Source organism: Kalmanozyma brasiliensis (genome assembly GCF_000497045.1).
Source record: "Kalmanozyma brasiliensis GHG001 unplaced genomic scaffold PSEUBRA_SCAF6, whole genome shotgun sequence".
NCBI lineage: Eukaryota > Fungi > Basidiomycota > Ustilaginomycetes > Ustilaginales > Kalmanozyma > Kalmanozyma brasiliensis.
Window position 1 is genome coordinate 44799 of NW_015961989.1, and position 14976 is coordinate 59774.

Sequence of the window (14976 nt, forward strand, 5' to 3'; positions counted from 1 at the left end):
GATGTGAGTGTCGCGGTTGGTGTCAGCAGCGGAAGGCCGCGCAGAAGCAGGAATCTAGCGGAGGATTGGCTTGGCTAAGCGACCAATAGGTAGACACAGAGCTCAGCAAGCGCCGTTCGCCATGTTCGTGTTGACTGCTCGGTCGATCGTTCCAGTACGGAAGATGGTTTGAGCAATGTATGAGAGCAGTCGCAAGGGAACCTGTTGTCACCTCGTGCAGACAAGAGCAGGTACGTTCTAGAGACCGAAACGGGAGATGAGAGGCGAATGTGGAGCAGAAGACGGGGAGGTGCAGCGCGACAGGACAGCACTATTGTTGCAGGTAGCTGAGCTCGACGAGCTCGACGAAAGATGAGTATTGGGCGGGCTGTATGCTGGCCCAGACAACTCCTGAGCAGGCGGAAGGAGTAAGAATGTCCGGACTATATGTTGTCGGCCGACGACAAATGCTGGTGATGTGCGAGAAGTTGCGCAAAGAAACGAGTCAAGAATGCGGGACAGGACGAGGGGAATGCTAGGGACCAGGTTGATGAGAGAGGATGAACAGAGGGCGATGTCGGCGATGTGGGATGGGGGTGGTGTTGGTGTTGTTCTTGAGGCTTTGAGTCGTATGCACTGTCAAGCGGTCGGTGAGCAAGGTGTTGGTCGCTGTTGCTGTTGAGCGCACTTTTTTGCGGAGAGAGGTCAGCAGCTGTCAGCCACAGAGAGGGCCAAAGGGTGCAGCAGCAGCGGCGGCAGCTGAGCGTCAGGTTGCAGCAACAAAGCGTGTTCTGCTTGACTGAGCCTCAATCGTGCCTCGCGCCGTGCCTTTCGCCCTCTTGCGATGCGCTGCATACACTGCCGCACAGAGCTTTGTGTTTTTTAGACTTTCAAGCCAACTTTTTGGGAAATTGTTATGTTTACTTAGTTCACGCCAGCTCTCGCGCGAAAACGCCTTGGAAATCACGCGTAGACTACACCAGACCGCGTCGCGTTAATTGAAGGGCATTGAAGGGCAAGGCAGGCTGGCAGTCCAGAAAGGAGCAAGAACGACGAGACTTGATTCGGGATAGGCTTGCGGATGCTAAGGATACAGTATAAGAGACGGACAGAGATGGAGCTGAAGACGCTGAGCTGATGCTGCGATCGGAGATAATGCAGAGAGGCGATCGATGAGAGAGAGAGAAAAAGGGTATGAAAGAGAGAAATCCATGACAAGTGCGAGAACAAAGCTGCGGTCGCGAGACGAGACTTGCTCATCCCAGCGGCCAGCTAGCATTGAGATAGACAAAGCTTACATGCGAACAAAGAAGCGCTCTTCGCCTAGGCATCGGAGCTGAAGTCCTGACTTTCGACGCCGATCGACGCCAGCAGGCCGTCGAGGTACTCCTGCGTGATAGCCTCGTTGCTAGGGTCGCTGCCTTCATTGAGCATCTGCTCGAAGCTGCTTGGGCCCGAGGTTGTGCCAGTGTGGGTCTTGCTGCCCATGTCGAAGCCAGCAGGGGAGAGGAGCGGCAGACCGCCGGTGATGCCGGCGCTAGGCACCGTGAGTCCGAGCGCAGACACGCCAGGACTAGCTACAGCCGCCGCGACTGCCATGCCTGCCGAGCTCGTCGAAGGGGCATTCATGTCACCATGGTTGAAGCTCATATCCAGAGGCGAGGGGAGTGCGCCACCAAGCGGGTTGACTTGGCCCGCCCAGTGCCTCTCTAGTCGCTCCTTCTGCGCTCGGGCGTCGTCACCCGTGTTCAGCGGAGGAGGCTCGAACAGACCGGCGCCGGCCTGCGGGAACGGTGTGATCGGCGTGTGCACCGCACGTTGCTGGATCATGCCCCAAACCGCCGGTGTTGGGCTGACGCCGGGCGAGAGCTGTGGGTGTGGGCTCAGCAGGGTACCGTTCGGGGTCCTCTGCGGTGTGAGATACGCTGATGCGGGCGGAATGTTGAGCATCAGGTTGGGCTTGCTCATCGACAGGCCGCGCTTGCGCAACAGAGTGGGCACCTGCACGTTGCTGTCCGAGCTAGCCGGCTGAACGTTGAGCCCGAAGCTGGGTTGCGTCGAAGGCTGAGTGTGCACCAACGACGGGGCAGGGTTGGCGGGCGGAATGCCTCCCAGAACAGGAGCGCCGGGGAGCATGTTGAGCTGTGCTTGCTGATGAGGAGCCATGGACTGGCCTGGCTGAGCGGCGCCGCCGAGCGGTAGAGCGGCGGTCATCGGAGACAGGCCGTGAGGGTTCACTTGCAATCCAGCGAGGGCAGGGTGATGCAAAGGAGAAGCCAGTGGTGCAGCTCGTCCCAAGGGCGAAAGTCCCGGTCCAGCGGTCAGCAGGGAGACGGTCGGAACGCCGGGGGTGGCGCCGAGCGCCTCCACACATTCGAGGTCCCAGGCGACGACGAGCACCACATCTCCAACTTTGCTGCCAGGGCTCAAGCTGGACCCAGCATCGTTGAGCACCGCAGATGCACCGTCACGACTGCTTGTCGCAGCGGCTGCAGCAGCAGCACCTTCGCCAGCCACCACCAGCTCTTGAATGATCGTGACACCCGAAATAGCCATGCCGAGTGCGGCACGCTCACTGGGCTCCTTGCCGAATGACTGCAAACTGTCTCGGCCGCTGTACACATTGACAGGATGGTTGCGGCTGAGGAAGTCGGCGCAAAAGTCGGTCGCAAACGGAGCCTGGTGACACCAACGATGGCGCAGGTTGCCGTTGGTCTGTTTGCTTGCATCCAGGGGAGTGCATGGCGATGCGGGGCCGCTCGAGGTGTTGGAGGTAGGGCTCAAGGATCCGAGGCTGCCGTCGCTCACGCGTCGCTGGGCGTTCTTGTTCTTGACAGGTGTCGATGTGGTGACGTCGTGCTGTGATGCGATGCTCTCATCGACTGTGCTCGAAGACACGGTGTCTGCAGCCGTAGCAGCACCACCAACAGTACTGGTCGAGCTGATGTCGACGCTGCTCCTGCCCGAGATCTTTCGAGGTGCTTCGAGTGGTTCCACCAGCGACAAGACACGCTTGCCGTGCGAGTAGACGGTGGTGACCGACGTGAGACGCAGATCCTGTGCCGACGTCAACGAAAGCTGCGTGCTGAAGCTGTCGTAACGGGGCATCATCACGTCGTGGCGTGGCACCGAAAGCGGCACGTGAACGTGGATGAACTGACAAGGCATGCGGTGATACATCTCGGCAAGACGTGGGAAGCGGAAGTGACCGAGGCGCACCGAATCGAGCGTCATCTGAGGCAGCGGCGACTGGTTGTTGGCATAGGTGGTCATCGAGTTGCGGTCGAGGTTGGTGTAGACGTGCTTGTCGTCGGACTCCGAGCAGTGCGCCCACATGGAGAAGCTGGCCGGAAGAATGGGACATGGTGAATTGCCGCTGTTATCCTTCGTGCCAGCCTGCTGAGGGAGGTGGAGTTCGTTGAGACCGGACGTGATCTGGTGTGTCGCCGACAGCGGTGGTGGGCAGGGCGACAAAGGGCTAGCAAGACCCTGGCCGCCAGCCAGCCCAGGGGTATAAGGCGAAAGCAGTCCGCTGTTGGCATTGTCGACCGACAGGAGTGGATAGGCCGCACCAAGGTTGCCGTAGCCGTAGCCGGCCAGCGTCTGTGCGTACATCATGCCGCCAGCGGGGATGTAGAAGTCCTCTTCGGTGGTGGGCTCAGCGATGAGCTGTTGGAACTCGGGGTCGCCCTTGCGAATGTTCTTGAGCACCTGAATATGGCTCGACACCTGCTTGCGAGAGCGCTTCTTGTTGGTCTTGCGCTCAATGTAATCGGCAATCAGCTCGTTGCGGCCACAGGGTTTGCCGTGCACCAGCACCTTTCGACGACCGAGTTTGGGAATGAGTCGGAGCGCTGTTGAGATAGATCGTGAGCCGGCACGAGGGTCGTCACAAGAAAGGCGGAGATGTTCGGAAGGAGTGGATGTTGGGAAGATGAAGTAGTGGAGAAGATGGAAGGACAAGAAGAAGGTTGGTCAAGGATCAGGCGACCAGGGAAAAGGGAAGCGAGGCGAGAGGGTTAGCATGACTTGATTCTCAGCCCCACTTTAGCGCGGATCGTCCAGCCCAGCATTCGCTACCGAGGGCCTGCACCCGCCCTGGCATGCGAATGTCCGTCTCATGCGCCCAGAGTTGGCCGTGCTCAAAGCTCCCCGTCGTCTTTGAAGCTCGGAGTCTGAGGTGCGGAGAAGCGAGACAGGAGTGCTGTGGCCAAGACTCCCGGAGCAGAATGACCATCATGAGGAGGCTGCTCGGCTCGCTCGGCGTTTTTGACAGCAGGCCAATTCAAAAATGGGCTCGAAATACAAATTGGGCCCAAATCGACACTTTGGCAGCTGCATGCACGCGTCTCTGTTCGGAGATCCAAATTTGACCGAGGAGCGAGGAGGCGGCTGGCTGGCTCTCTGAAACAGCAGAGTTGACGCTGGCGACACTTCCAACAACGCCAAAGCTGCTCGAAAAGAAGCCGTCGGCGCAGGGGCAGGTCGAGACTGAGACGGAAATGCCAGCTTGGGCTGGGTACGATGCACGGGACTTTGACTCACCTTCCCAAAATGCGACCTCGACGTCATCGGGCCATACGTCCTGGTTCTTGCCGTTGCCGGTTGAGGCTGTTGCGCTGCCACTGAGGCTGCCCTTTCGACTGTTGGACGACTTGCCCGCTGCAGTTTTGCCATCCGAGCCCTTCTTGCCGCCGCGAGGCTGCGACTGCGACTGCACCTGCTGCATGGCTTCGGAACCCGCAGCACGTGCCGGTGCACTTTTGGGCGGCTCTTCGCCGCCAAACGCCGGCAACCCAAGGTTCGCCGTGAGGTGAGCAATGTGGCTTGCATGGTCCACCGCCGTGAGCGATAGACGCCGACTTCGACAGGGCGAGATGCTTGACTGCACCGATGCCGGTGTCTGCAGTCCAGCTCCGACGCTGGAGCCGAAAGAGAAATTCGAGTGCTGCTGGTAGGCGAACATGTTGGGCGGAGTCTGTTGTGGCATGGAGCCGTGCTGCAGCTGGGCCGCCTGTTGAACAGCGCGCTCAGGGGTAGCATCGACCAGTGACGTACGACGTCTCTTGGCATCGTCAGCTGCACCGTCAAAGGGAGTCGGTGTGGGGCTGCTTCCTGACGATATGCTGACGGTGAGGCGGGGCGGTGACATGAGGAAGCCGCTTCCTGACATGTCGTGCGGGCCTATGCTCATGTCTCCGACCGTGTACGAATGAGCAGCGCCATGGTAGGAGAAAGGAGCAAAGGGATCCACAGATAGACTCATGCTCCTAGGTCCGACGTTGGGGCCCATCATGCTGGAATAGTCTGACCAGGTCGGGTCGATCTCGGTCGAGTGAATCAACGGCTGAATGCTGTGACGACGTCCCGAGTTCACGTCAAGACGTGAGCGCAGCATCGAAGCATAGGATGACGCCGGATACGAAGTGGTGGGTCGTTTGTCCAGAGTGGAACTGACATCCCCATAGGCAAAGGCAGCCTGCATCTCCGCGCTCGCGTAGCCAAGCTCGAGCGCCTGAGCAAGCGACGAAGCATCGCCGCCCATGTCGATATCCATGGTGCCGGGTGCGTTATACGCAAACACAAGGTCGGAGCCGTCCGTCGAGTGAAGTGACATTTTCGGATCTTCGTTCTGAACGACAGACGCAAAGGCCGTGCCAGCGGCATGTAAAGATGTTTGGTGAAAATGGAGGGGATCAGTGGTCATGTTGTTGTCCGGGGTATGCAAGAGAGACGAGGCCGATGAGGTCGCAGCGGAGCAGATAGGTGAAGAGAAGAGGTGCTGAAGGTCCCCAAAAGGAGAGTGAGACTGGTCGATGGTCATGTGCGTTGCTAAACTGTTTTTGAGGTCAAGGGATGGCGTTGGACAGGCTCCAGCGCGAGACAGTACCTACGTGCCGGGCAGTGTTGAGTCGAGGCTGATCAGATGGAGCTGGGTTGACACGAGCTGAGTGAATAGAGTGCCGGTGCGATATCTGGTGCGTTGAGGAGCTGAGAGTGATAAGCGGGAGCGTGGCAAAGGTCAGAGTCGTGACCGGACGTATCCGATGCTGGCTGTCGCGATGCAAAGCTGATGATGGATACTGCAATGATCAATGCAGTCGAATGTCGAAGAGTGAAAAGGACAGCCTTGCTCGTGGTGGAGAATAAGACGAGGAAAGAGGATGAGATTGCGAAGGAAGGGGGATGGACAACGAACGAGTACCTTATAAGGAGGAATGGAACTTGCCAGAACAGGCATGTCTCGAGCAGCTGAAGCTGATCTGCAAGAGATGTGGATCTTCAGCACAGTGTTCGAATTGCCTCGATGTACCTCAAGAGTGCCTCTGTGTGCTTCTCGGTCAGTTCAATTGACGCTGAAGGAAGCGATGCGCCCTCGTGATAGAACGCGACAACGCAGGGGCGATCTCCAGCAGAGCAGTCACCAGGGGCGTACATGAAGGTGAGCTGATCGTGTCGTGTTACGAGGCTCAACTATGCAGGAGGGTTGGCGGGAGTGATTATGCTGACTGCTGCGCACGAGGGCTTGCAGGAGGGGAGAAGGGAGAGAATTGCAGGCAGTAAATGCGGGGTGCAAGGGGTCACGTTAATGCATTCGGGTCGTTGAGATAGGCGAGGCGCTCTGCAAACAACACCTGCAGCCTCATGATACTTCTCCTTACACTTGGGTGCTCATGACACGGTGTGTCTCCTTTGATTGCCTGTGAACTTCGAACAGAAGAAGAAGTGGTAGCAGCTGCTCTGGGGCTATGGAAAAATGTCTCGTCTTCTTTTACGGGTTCAACTATTCGTTTAGGTGCACCTGCTTTCCGCAGCTGCCTTGCCTTCAAATGGGCATGGCTTGACCAGGCACTGTCATCGATCGATCGACGGCGCCGCGATCAGCCATAAGAGATCGAGCTTGGTGCAAAATGGCTCGAGGGACGAAGCGAGGTTGTTTCTCAGAGGCGGCAGCATGGGGTATCTGCAAGCTGACAGGAGAGGGCAGAACCCGAAACACGAATAAGCCTTTCAGGGTCGATCTGGGCTCATGGAAGGAGCATATCGACAGTAGGCAAACGTGTCTCACTGCGAAGCGGCGTGGGTATGGCTTTTCTGCCAAGCCGCAGGCATACGAGAAACAGATCGAGGAGGACAAGGAGAAATAAGGTGGCTGCGACAGCCCAGCTGCACGCCTCTCGCTTAATCCTTCGTTGGATCTGAGCTGGATCTTGGCGGCGTGAGAGACCATGCTGCTGTATACATCTGCACCGGGCTGCTCAGACTCGACAGTGATGCAAGCTGCTCGTATTGAGCATGACGGAGAGATTTTCGGTCCCCTGTGCAGGGTGCATGATCGCGAGGGGCTTGCCTAAGCGACACGTCGGGACGTCGCCATCTCTTGACGCCACACGAGTACTCAGTTCAATGCGTGCAAAGACCGCTAAGCTCGAAACACGACCTCTGTGTGCCGAGATGCTGGCAGCGGCAAGAGCTGACGTAAGTCCTGGTAGAGACCCAGCAAGGCACGATGGTCGTCATGGATAGTCGGTGACTGATCGCCTTTTCGCTCTCGAGCAATGTCGCGCGTCAAGACTTCAGTGACCGGTCCAGTGCGTGCAAATAGGGAGCATCTCCGCCAGACGCTTAGGGGACCGCAAGAAAAGTGACAGGTCAAAGAGCTCACATCCTCACTGTTGCATGTATGCTGATCTGCAGTCGCACATTCCATGCTGCAGATCAATGCTCGAACAAGGTTGAGCTGCAGGAGATCTGTACCACTGCGAGTGGGCTTGCCTCTTGCATCACAGCATTTCGTATCGCAGGGATGTCAAACGTGGCGTGACTCTTTATGTGACTCGCCGATCCTCATGCTTGTCCGAGGCCGCAAACAAGATAGAGGAGAATTGTTGAGACCCCGCTGAGCGCCTCGACAGATGCCGGCAGCTGACCCCTATGCATGCTCGACAAGGCTTCCTGTGAAGGTGTAAAGTGGGCGTCACCTAGTAGAAACGAGGCTGTGAGGCGAGCTGCAGGCGATGCAGCAAGCAGCGCCTCCCCCATCTTTGCTGTCGGGAAGCAAGGGGTAAATTGACAAGCGAAGCCAGCTCATCAAGACCAACACTTTTTGCGCCTCCTCTTGACGCGTCTCGTACGCGTCTCGCCTTCTACTTGAGAGCCGCTACATCGATCCATCTGCCATCGAAGCAAGGCCTTGCACCTCGACTGATGGTGTGTGAGATGCCAGCATCTTCCTCGCCTTCTTTGTGTTGCATGACTTTACCGAGTCGACTTGTCAACGTGAGAGGCCGAATTGGACAACTCACATTCCTGCATTCCTCCCTTTTTGGCATCTCAGTCATGGCTTGTCACGCCAAGCGGCCGAGAAGCCACGAGGACAGCGTATGGCCATCGAAAGACGCCTTTGCCCGATCTCGATTGCAGCTCACGGTGAGGCTCTTTCTGAAGTGATGCTGCGCTCCTCGCAGTCTCAAGCCGACCGTCGTGTTCTGAGATACAGGAACTTAGCTGTGACTTCTTTGCGAATGATTTTTGGTGCCTCCTTTTTTACGCTTCTTTTTGGTCTCTATTTTTGAGTGTGAACAAAACTCGACTCGCCAAGTCTGATCGCGACTGGACCCTGAGTTCTCACCGTCCTCGAGTCGCTCAGCTGCCACCACCACCACCATTACTGCCTTTCAAGGTGATCAATGTCGTACCTGCCGCCGATCACGACGCTGTGGGAGCACGCCTCCCATCCATCAAAGCGGGCGTGGTCGCGCTCGCCTTCGCCCACGCACGATCCGTCCCCGTCCACCGCGGCAGGACCTTCCACCCTCCCCCCAGCCCGCGCAGCGGCCATCCAACGGCGTCTCATCCGTCAATCTACACGCGGGGACCATCTCCCTGCCCGGACACGCAGCGCAGAACACGCACGAACACTCCGAGCGCTCAAAGGCTACCCACCCATCGGCAGCACTGCCGACGCAGACCAGCTCAGCGACCTCGAGGAGTCGATCGAGGTGGCCAAGTACCAGACTGTGCGCTTTGGCGAGCGGTACATCGTGCAGATTGGTCGGAGGAGGACGATGCGCGAAGAGGAGATGAGTGAGGAGGATGATGGGAGACGAACAGCGATGGATCCTACGATGGCGAGTGGGATGGAAGCGGGCATGACGGCTGAGGATGAGTCGATAGCGGAACCAGAGCAGGTGCTTGCGGGAATGACGGTGCCGGTGCCGGCAGAGCAGGAACGGAGACAGGTGGCGGTCGAGGCGGAAAGGAGAGCAAGAGATGCGGAAGCTGAGGCGAATCGGGCAGCGGCGGCGGCAGAGGCGGCGAGAAGCCAGGCGGAGAGGCAGGCGGCGTTCCAGGAGGAAGAGGATGCGGTCGATTTGGATGGTGATGTCGAGGATCTGGATGAGGGCGAGGACGAGGTCGACTTTGATTAGTGCTGACCAATACATACAGAAGACACTCACCGTTGCACCGCCTCCAGCTGTCTGCTCTGCTCATACACTGTACGACAGCATGCATCACGTTCTTTCATATCCGTCCGTGTATGAGCATAGTAAGTGTTGCAGAGGGCAACTAGGACGAGCTGAGGAGCGAGAAGTGTGAATTTCCTTCGAATGTTAATCCGCGGCCGTGTCGGAAGACGAAATTCCAGGCGCACAGACCGATGGCTGTGCGGATTGGGGATTGGAATTGCGAGCCATCCACGATCGACTCTCTCCACACACACGCTCGCTCCATCAACCAACCCTTCTTCCACCACCGTCTCCATCTCTCATCTCTGCATATCCGACATTCAGCCTGCACTAGAGATCGAGTCATTCAGTGCGGCATCCACAACCCATCTTCTTCCGCTCAGGTATCAAATCCTTACCATAGCCCAGCACTTGAAAGGGATCTCGTCGCAAAGCACCACATCTCTGCAAGATGATCCTGCTCGGCACGGAGAACATCATCATTCGCGATGTGTTGACAGAAAAGTTCGAGCGACCCGCCTCGGTCGATCAGACCTTCACCGACTTCGATGGCGTCGCATACCACCTGGAATCGACATCCAAAGCGGGGCCACTCACCCTCTCGATGGACATCCGATGCTGGTCCGAGCTGGTGCAAGCTGGTGCTCTCGATGTGCTGAAGCGCGAGTACGGCTCTTGGATCCGCGATAGCGTCGAGCCGGAGTACAGCGTCACTCTTGAGTTTGATTTCGCCAAGGTGCCCGCGGCAGGACCGGAACGCGATGCCCTGATCGCCAACGTCTCGCTGCTCAAGCGCAATGCCATGGCTGCTCCCTTCGAGCGAGCGTTCGCGATGCAGAAGCAGCTCGAAGAGGCTTCGCAAACCGACATGCCCAGCAGCGGAACCGAGATCATGCCCATCAACTACCGCGACGACGAAGCGATCTACATCATCCCGTCGCACGACCGCGTCACCGTCGTCTTCACCACCACGTTCAAGGAGGAAACGGACAAGGTGCTGGGCAAGGTGTTTCTGCAGGAGTTTGTGGATGCGAGACGTCAGCCCTCCATCCAGACGGCACCCCAGGTAATCTACTCGAACCGCGAACCACCGCTCGAAGTGCGCAACGTCCAGGGTCTCAACCGCGGCGAAGACGTGGGCTATGTCACCTTCGTCCTCTTCCCGCGACACTTTAGCACCGCCGAAGTCGCAGCAGGCACCATCTCGAGGATCCAACTCTTCAGGGACTACCTGCATTACCACATCAAGTGCAGCAAGGCTTACATGCACAGCAGGATGAGGCATCGCGTGGCAGAGTTCCTCAAGGTGCTCAACAGAGCCAAGCCCGAGCTGGCTGAGAAGGAGAGGAAGACGGCTTCCGGAAGGACTTTCCGTCGTGCATAGACGTCCAATTGCAATGCTCAGATTGTCATCATGGATCGTGGTGTGTGCAGAGTGCGGGTATACATTGCCGAAGCAGGAGTGACTACAAGTACAATTGACTGGAGTCGTGGGATCTATTCGATGCGGATCGATTCGCCAGGAGCCAGCTGTGTGAGCGTACAGCTCTCGCTCTGCTCCGGATAGCGATCTTTGACCAACCTCTGTGCCAGTTCCAAACCGAACACCTCTCTCCTGAGCATCCGACCAACGATGCCCTCTCCTTTCTTATTCTCATCATGTGTAGCTAGCACCACATCCGGCCTCCACGCGGGTATCAGCTCCAACACGTTCGGAAAGCCGCACGCCACGATACCGATCAGAGGTAGCGTCTGTCGGTCGAAGCTGTGGATCAGCACACGTTTGCCCTTCCCAGCCTCCTTGAGCTCTTCTGGCAGGGAAGTGGGTGTGACGCCATGTGGCGAGTATAGGATGTCTACAGGCTGCTCGCCGTTGGAACATGAGACCAGGATGCCGCCGTGCAGCTTGTTCCATGCGGGACTCACCGCCCAGTCTCTCGCTTTGAGGTGCTGAATGGCTATCCCCTCTGGCAACACTTCGCCCTGGTCTGTACCCTGGCGAAATGCATACGAAGAGAGGTTGACGACCTTCTCAGAGTCGAGCCCGAGCTTGAGCCCCCGCAGCGCAGACAGCGAGTCGCCCGTTGTAAAGACCATCACCCGCCGAAGCACGGCTAGCGACTCCGCATCTGTCACAGTCTGAGGATGAACATGATCGCTGAACGGATGACTGAAGAGGATTGCGTCTATCTGTCCGCCTTGTGTGTGCAGCCACCTGTCGAGCTGGACGATCGAGGCAAAGGCGGCGGGCTCGATGCGCGTCTGGCGCGAGAAGAGCGGCGAGCCGTCGATCTGCGGTGTCGGATCTAGCCAAGGATCCAGTAGGAGGTTGTAGAAGGCAGCATGACTGCTACTGTGCGCATCAGGGTGCTTCCGGGTCGACCTTGGCAGACGGACAAGCCACGAGGTGTCGCCGTTGAGCTTGTGCAGTTCGACGGCTGTCATCTTGACGTTCTATGTTGGCTCGACTGCAGCGCAGATTCCGTTACGAGTCGTCTATGAGTGGGTCATGAAGCGACTTCCTTCATGCTGTCCTGGCCTTTTGTTGATGCGACGCTCGCACGAGATGATGGAAGGATCAACGAGAGGCTCGGGAGCGAGTGGGTCATGAGTGGAAATCAAGGGTTTAATGTTGCCAAAGCACACTGACGTTGCTGAGCTGCAGGTGTGCACAGACGCGAGTTGTGGAGGCGAAACTCAGCCAAAAAACAGCGCTTTGTGGCGTGTGACTTTGCTTGGTACTGACTCGAGCCAGAGTCACCTTTCCTCGTCCACCTCCTGCTCAGCTTGACAGACCCGTACAGTAAAGATCAGTCACACGAGTGCTTATCACAATCTACAACGCGCTCGTAGCTTCTTCTTTCAGCACTATCATCACTGACACCAGAAAGATCGCGGCACAACGAACATCTGGCCCTCGGCAAGGAAATAATTCCTATCATCTCGCTCAGCGACCTTCAAACACCTGCATGATGTCGAACCTCCTTCAAAGCGTGCTCAGCTCGCGGCTTGCCAATGCGACGCTTGGCGGCTCCTCCAGCGAATCCTCCTCCGAGAGTCCTGCAAAGGAAGGACTCAACGACTGGGAGCAAGTCGACACAGACGAGGAGCTGGTCGCCGTTCAATCCGCTACCGGCACCCCACTTGAGCGCAGTCGACCCGCCTCGCCCACCCGCGCGCACTCCTCGTCGCGTCTCGCGGTCGAAACAGACACAACCGACTTTGACAGCGACACAGCCTCCTCCTCCAAGCCGTCAAGCCGACTTCGTAATGATGTCTCCAAGAAACGCTCCTCTGCGAAACGCAGCAAGACCGACCCCCTCCGTGCGTTCACCTCCGAGATCGCGCAGCACATCTTCCTCCAACTCCCCGTCGAGTCGCTTCTATCCTGTTCCGGCGTAAGCAAGCGTTGGCGTCGCTCAGCGACCCTCAACTATTGCTGGTATCGTCACTACCAACATGCTTTCTCCGCCACCGACTCGTCGCTACCCGCACTCCCGGCATGGGGCAGCGGCGGCGCCAAATGGACGCGCCGCGAGAGCAAGACCGATTGGAAAACCCAGTTCGGCCGCCAGAAGAGGATCGAAGCGAGAGACGCAGCGAGGGCCGAATCGCTCCCTGGGTCTGGGACGACCACCCCTTCGAGAACGCAGAAGATGCAGGATGCGGGGATTCTGACGACCCACGAGGCGAGAATGCAGCAGTGGAAGCAGGAGGAAGAAGCGCAGTGGACCAAGCAGGAGATGCGCGATTACTACAAGGCCGGTGCGAAGGGAGGGAAGTTCAAGGGGAAGCGGGAGAAGGGTGGAGTCAAGACTGGCGCAGCGGGCGACGGAGGGTTGTGGGAGTGAGTGGCAGCAACACTACTACAGCAATGTAACTTCACGATCAAAGTTTGCGTACCTTCAGAATACCCATATGGCTCCTTCCGATTGCTGCACTCGTCTTCTCTGTGTGAAACGATGCTGATCAAACGTGTGAAAGTGTCTGCGAAAGTTGAAGGCAATGTTATGGTTCTACAGACTGAACGACGAGTTTAATACGAACGTCTCTCCTCCTCCTGCTCGTCATCCCCGTTTGGCCCTCCTAGACTGACCTCGTCCATCTCGCCATCCGCATCCTCCTCTGCACCTTCTGTGGTCTGCGTCTGCTCTACCGCATCCTCCGTCGTGCTCTCGCCTTCTGCAGCTGCCGCGATGCGGTCGGACGACTCGCTCGATGTGATGACGACTTGCGGTGGCGCTGGGGTGCTTTGCGGTTCGGCATCGCCATCTTCGGACGGCGCCGACGTCGTGATGATCGGCGGCGGTGGTGCTGAGCTCGACACCTCCTCTACACCAACCGACTCCTTGTTTGACGGGGGTACGTCGTCCGCTGCGAACGGTGTCGATTTCAACGGTGCGTCCTGGGTGGTGGTTGCCGACGAAGGCTCCTTCTCCACGGGCGGTGGTGGCGACCCGGACGTGTCTGCCTCCGTCGCTGACGATGCGGGCGCCTGCTTCCCGAGCACCTCTTCCACGCTCCTCTTGATCGAGCTGGCATTAGGCGGGTCCTGGTCCAAATAAAACGGTGAAATGCCCACCATCTTCTTCTGGTCGTGACAGGCAAAGATCCAATGCGGCAGAACAGCGGGAATGCTCAGCTGCATCGCCTTGGCATACCCAGCACCCTGCGAGCCCTCTTGAGCCCCTGGATTCCTCGGATCCGTACACACGTAGTGCGTCGTATCAATCTGGATCCGGTCGCTCCACTTTGCCTTCATGTTGGTCAACGCCTGCTTACTCGCCTCGAGCAGCTCCGGCTCGGCGACGTGGCCAAAGCAGACGCTGATTCCCGAAGTGTCGCTGATGGTGTGCGTGCGCGTCTTGATGAGCGGCGACGTGAGCGTGCCCGCGGTCGTCTTGAGCACGAGGTGGAAGGTGTATTCGGCGTTGAGGTCGAGGCCGGAGAGCTTGGTGGAGGTGTTGTGGAGTGGGTTGGGGATGGGAGCTAGCCTCTCGCCATTTCTGTATATGTCCAGTGAAAGCAGCGTAGCTGTTGCCAGCGAAAGGCGGTCCCATTCGAGTGTGACGGAGGTCTGTGTGACGTTTCGCAGTCGCAGTGCAGGGGCTTTGGGAGGCTGCTGACCAAAGGTGTGAAGGATGTCTTCTTGCAACTGGTCGAACTCGTCCTTCTGTCGTCGTTCTTGCTGGTCGTTGCGCATTACGCGGATGTTGACGACACTTCCTGAGGATACGCCTGATGGCAAAAGCAGCGAAGGAAACTCAATAAGGGAAGCCTTGTCGCCAATGAGGATGGCCATGCCGGCATCGAGCTTGCCGACGGTGAATGTAAACGAGTCATCGTCGCTGTTGGCCTGCATGGTGGAGTGAACGTAGTTGGGTGCGATCTGGCCTACGTAGTGAGCTGACATGCCGTTCGATGGCGAGTCGATGATAGTTGAGTGTAGGGAGGTGGGATCACTGATGGAGGAGAGGAGAAGGACCAGTTTCGGTGTTGGTTGCAAGAGTCCGAGCGCAGCGCCGTG

General features: G+C 57.9%; 6 protein-coding genes across 6 annotated transcripts; 3 read left to right on the top strand and 3 right to left on the bottom strand.

Annotated features, from left to right (window-relative positions):
- Positions 1–1302: 1302 nt before the first annotated feature.
- PSEUBRA_005390 (TEA/ATTS) lies at positions 1303–5686 on the bottom strand (the record flags this gene model as incomplete). Its single annotated transcript, XM_016438826.2, has 2 exons — positions 1303–3833; positions 4525–5686. The coding sequence occupies 2 exons, from the start codon at positions 5684–5686 to the stop codon at positions 1303–1305; spliced, it is 3693 nt and encodes a 1230-aa protein (XP_016290119.2).
- Positions 5687–8669: 2983 nt separating this feature from the next.
- PSEUBRA_005391 (uncharacterized protein) lies at positions 8670–9410 on the top strand (the record flags this gene model as incomplete). Its single annotated transcript, XM_016438822.2, has 1 exon — positions 8670–9410. One exon carries the CDS (start codon positions 8670–8672, stop codon positions 9408–9410), a length of 741 nt encoding a protein of 246 aa, XP_016290120.2.
- Positions 9411–9900: 490 nt separating this feature from the next.
- On the top strand, positions 9901–10833 carry PSEUBRA_005392 (ARP2/3 complex, 34kDa subunit (p34-Arc); the record flags this gene model as incomplete). The annotated part of the gene is made up of 1 exon (XM_016438817.1): positions 9901–10833. The coding sequence occupies one exon, from the start codon at positions 9901–9903 to the stop codon at positions 10831–10833; it is 933 nt and encodes a 310-aa protein (XP_016290121.1).
- Positions 10834–10946: 113 nt separating this feature from the next.
- On the bottom strand, positions 10947–11894 carry PSEUBRA_005393 (Beta-lactamase-like protein; the record flags this gene model as incomplete). The annotated part of the gene is made up of 1 exon (XM_016438823.1): positions 10947–11894. One exon carries the CDS (start codon positions 11892–11894, stop codon positions 10947–10949), a length of 948 nt encoding a protein of 315 aa, XP_016290122.1.
- A 527-nt stretch (positions 11895–12421) lies between these two features.
- PSEUBRA_005394 (F-box domain protein) lies at positions 12422–13300 on the top strand (the record flags this gene model as incomplete). Its single annotated transcript, XM_016438809.1, has 1 exon — positions 12422–13300. The coding sequence occupies one exon, from the start codon at positions 12422–12424 to the stop codon at positions 13298–13300; it is 879 nt and encodes a 292-aa protein (XP_016290123.1).
- A 185-nt stretch (positions 13301–13485) lies between these two features.
- On the bottom strand, positions 13486–14862 carry PSEUBRA_005395 (Fibronectin, type III; the record flags this gene model as incomplete). Its single annotated transcript, XM_016438827.1, has 1 exon — positions 13486–14862. The coding sequence occupies one exon, from the start codon at positions 14860–14862 to the stop codon at positions 13486–13488; it is 1377 nt and encodes a 458-aa protein (XP_016290124.1).
- Positions 14863–14976: the final 114 nt, after the last annotated feature.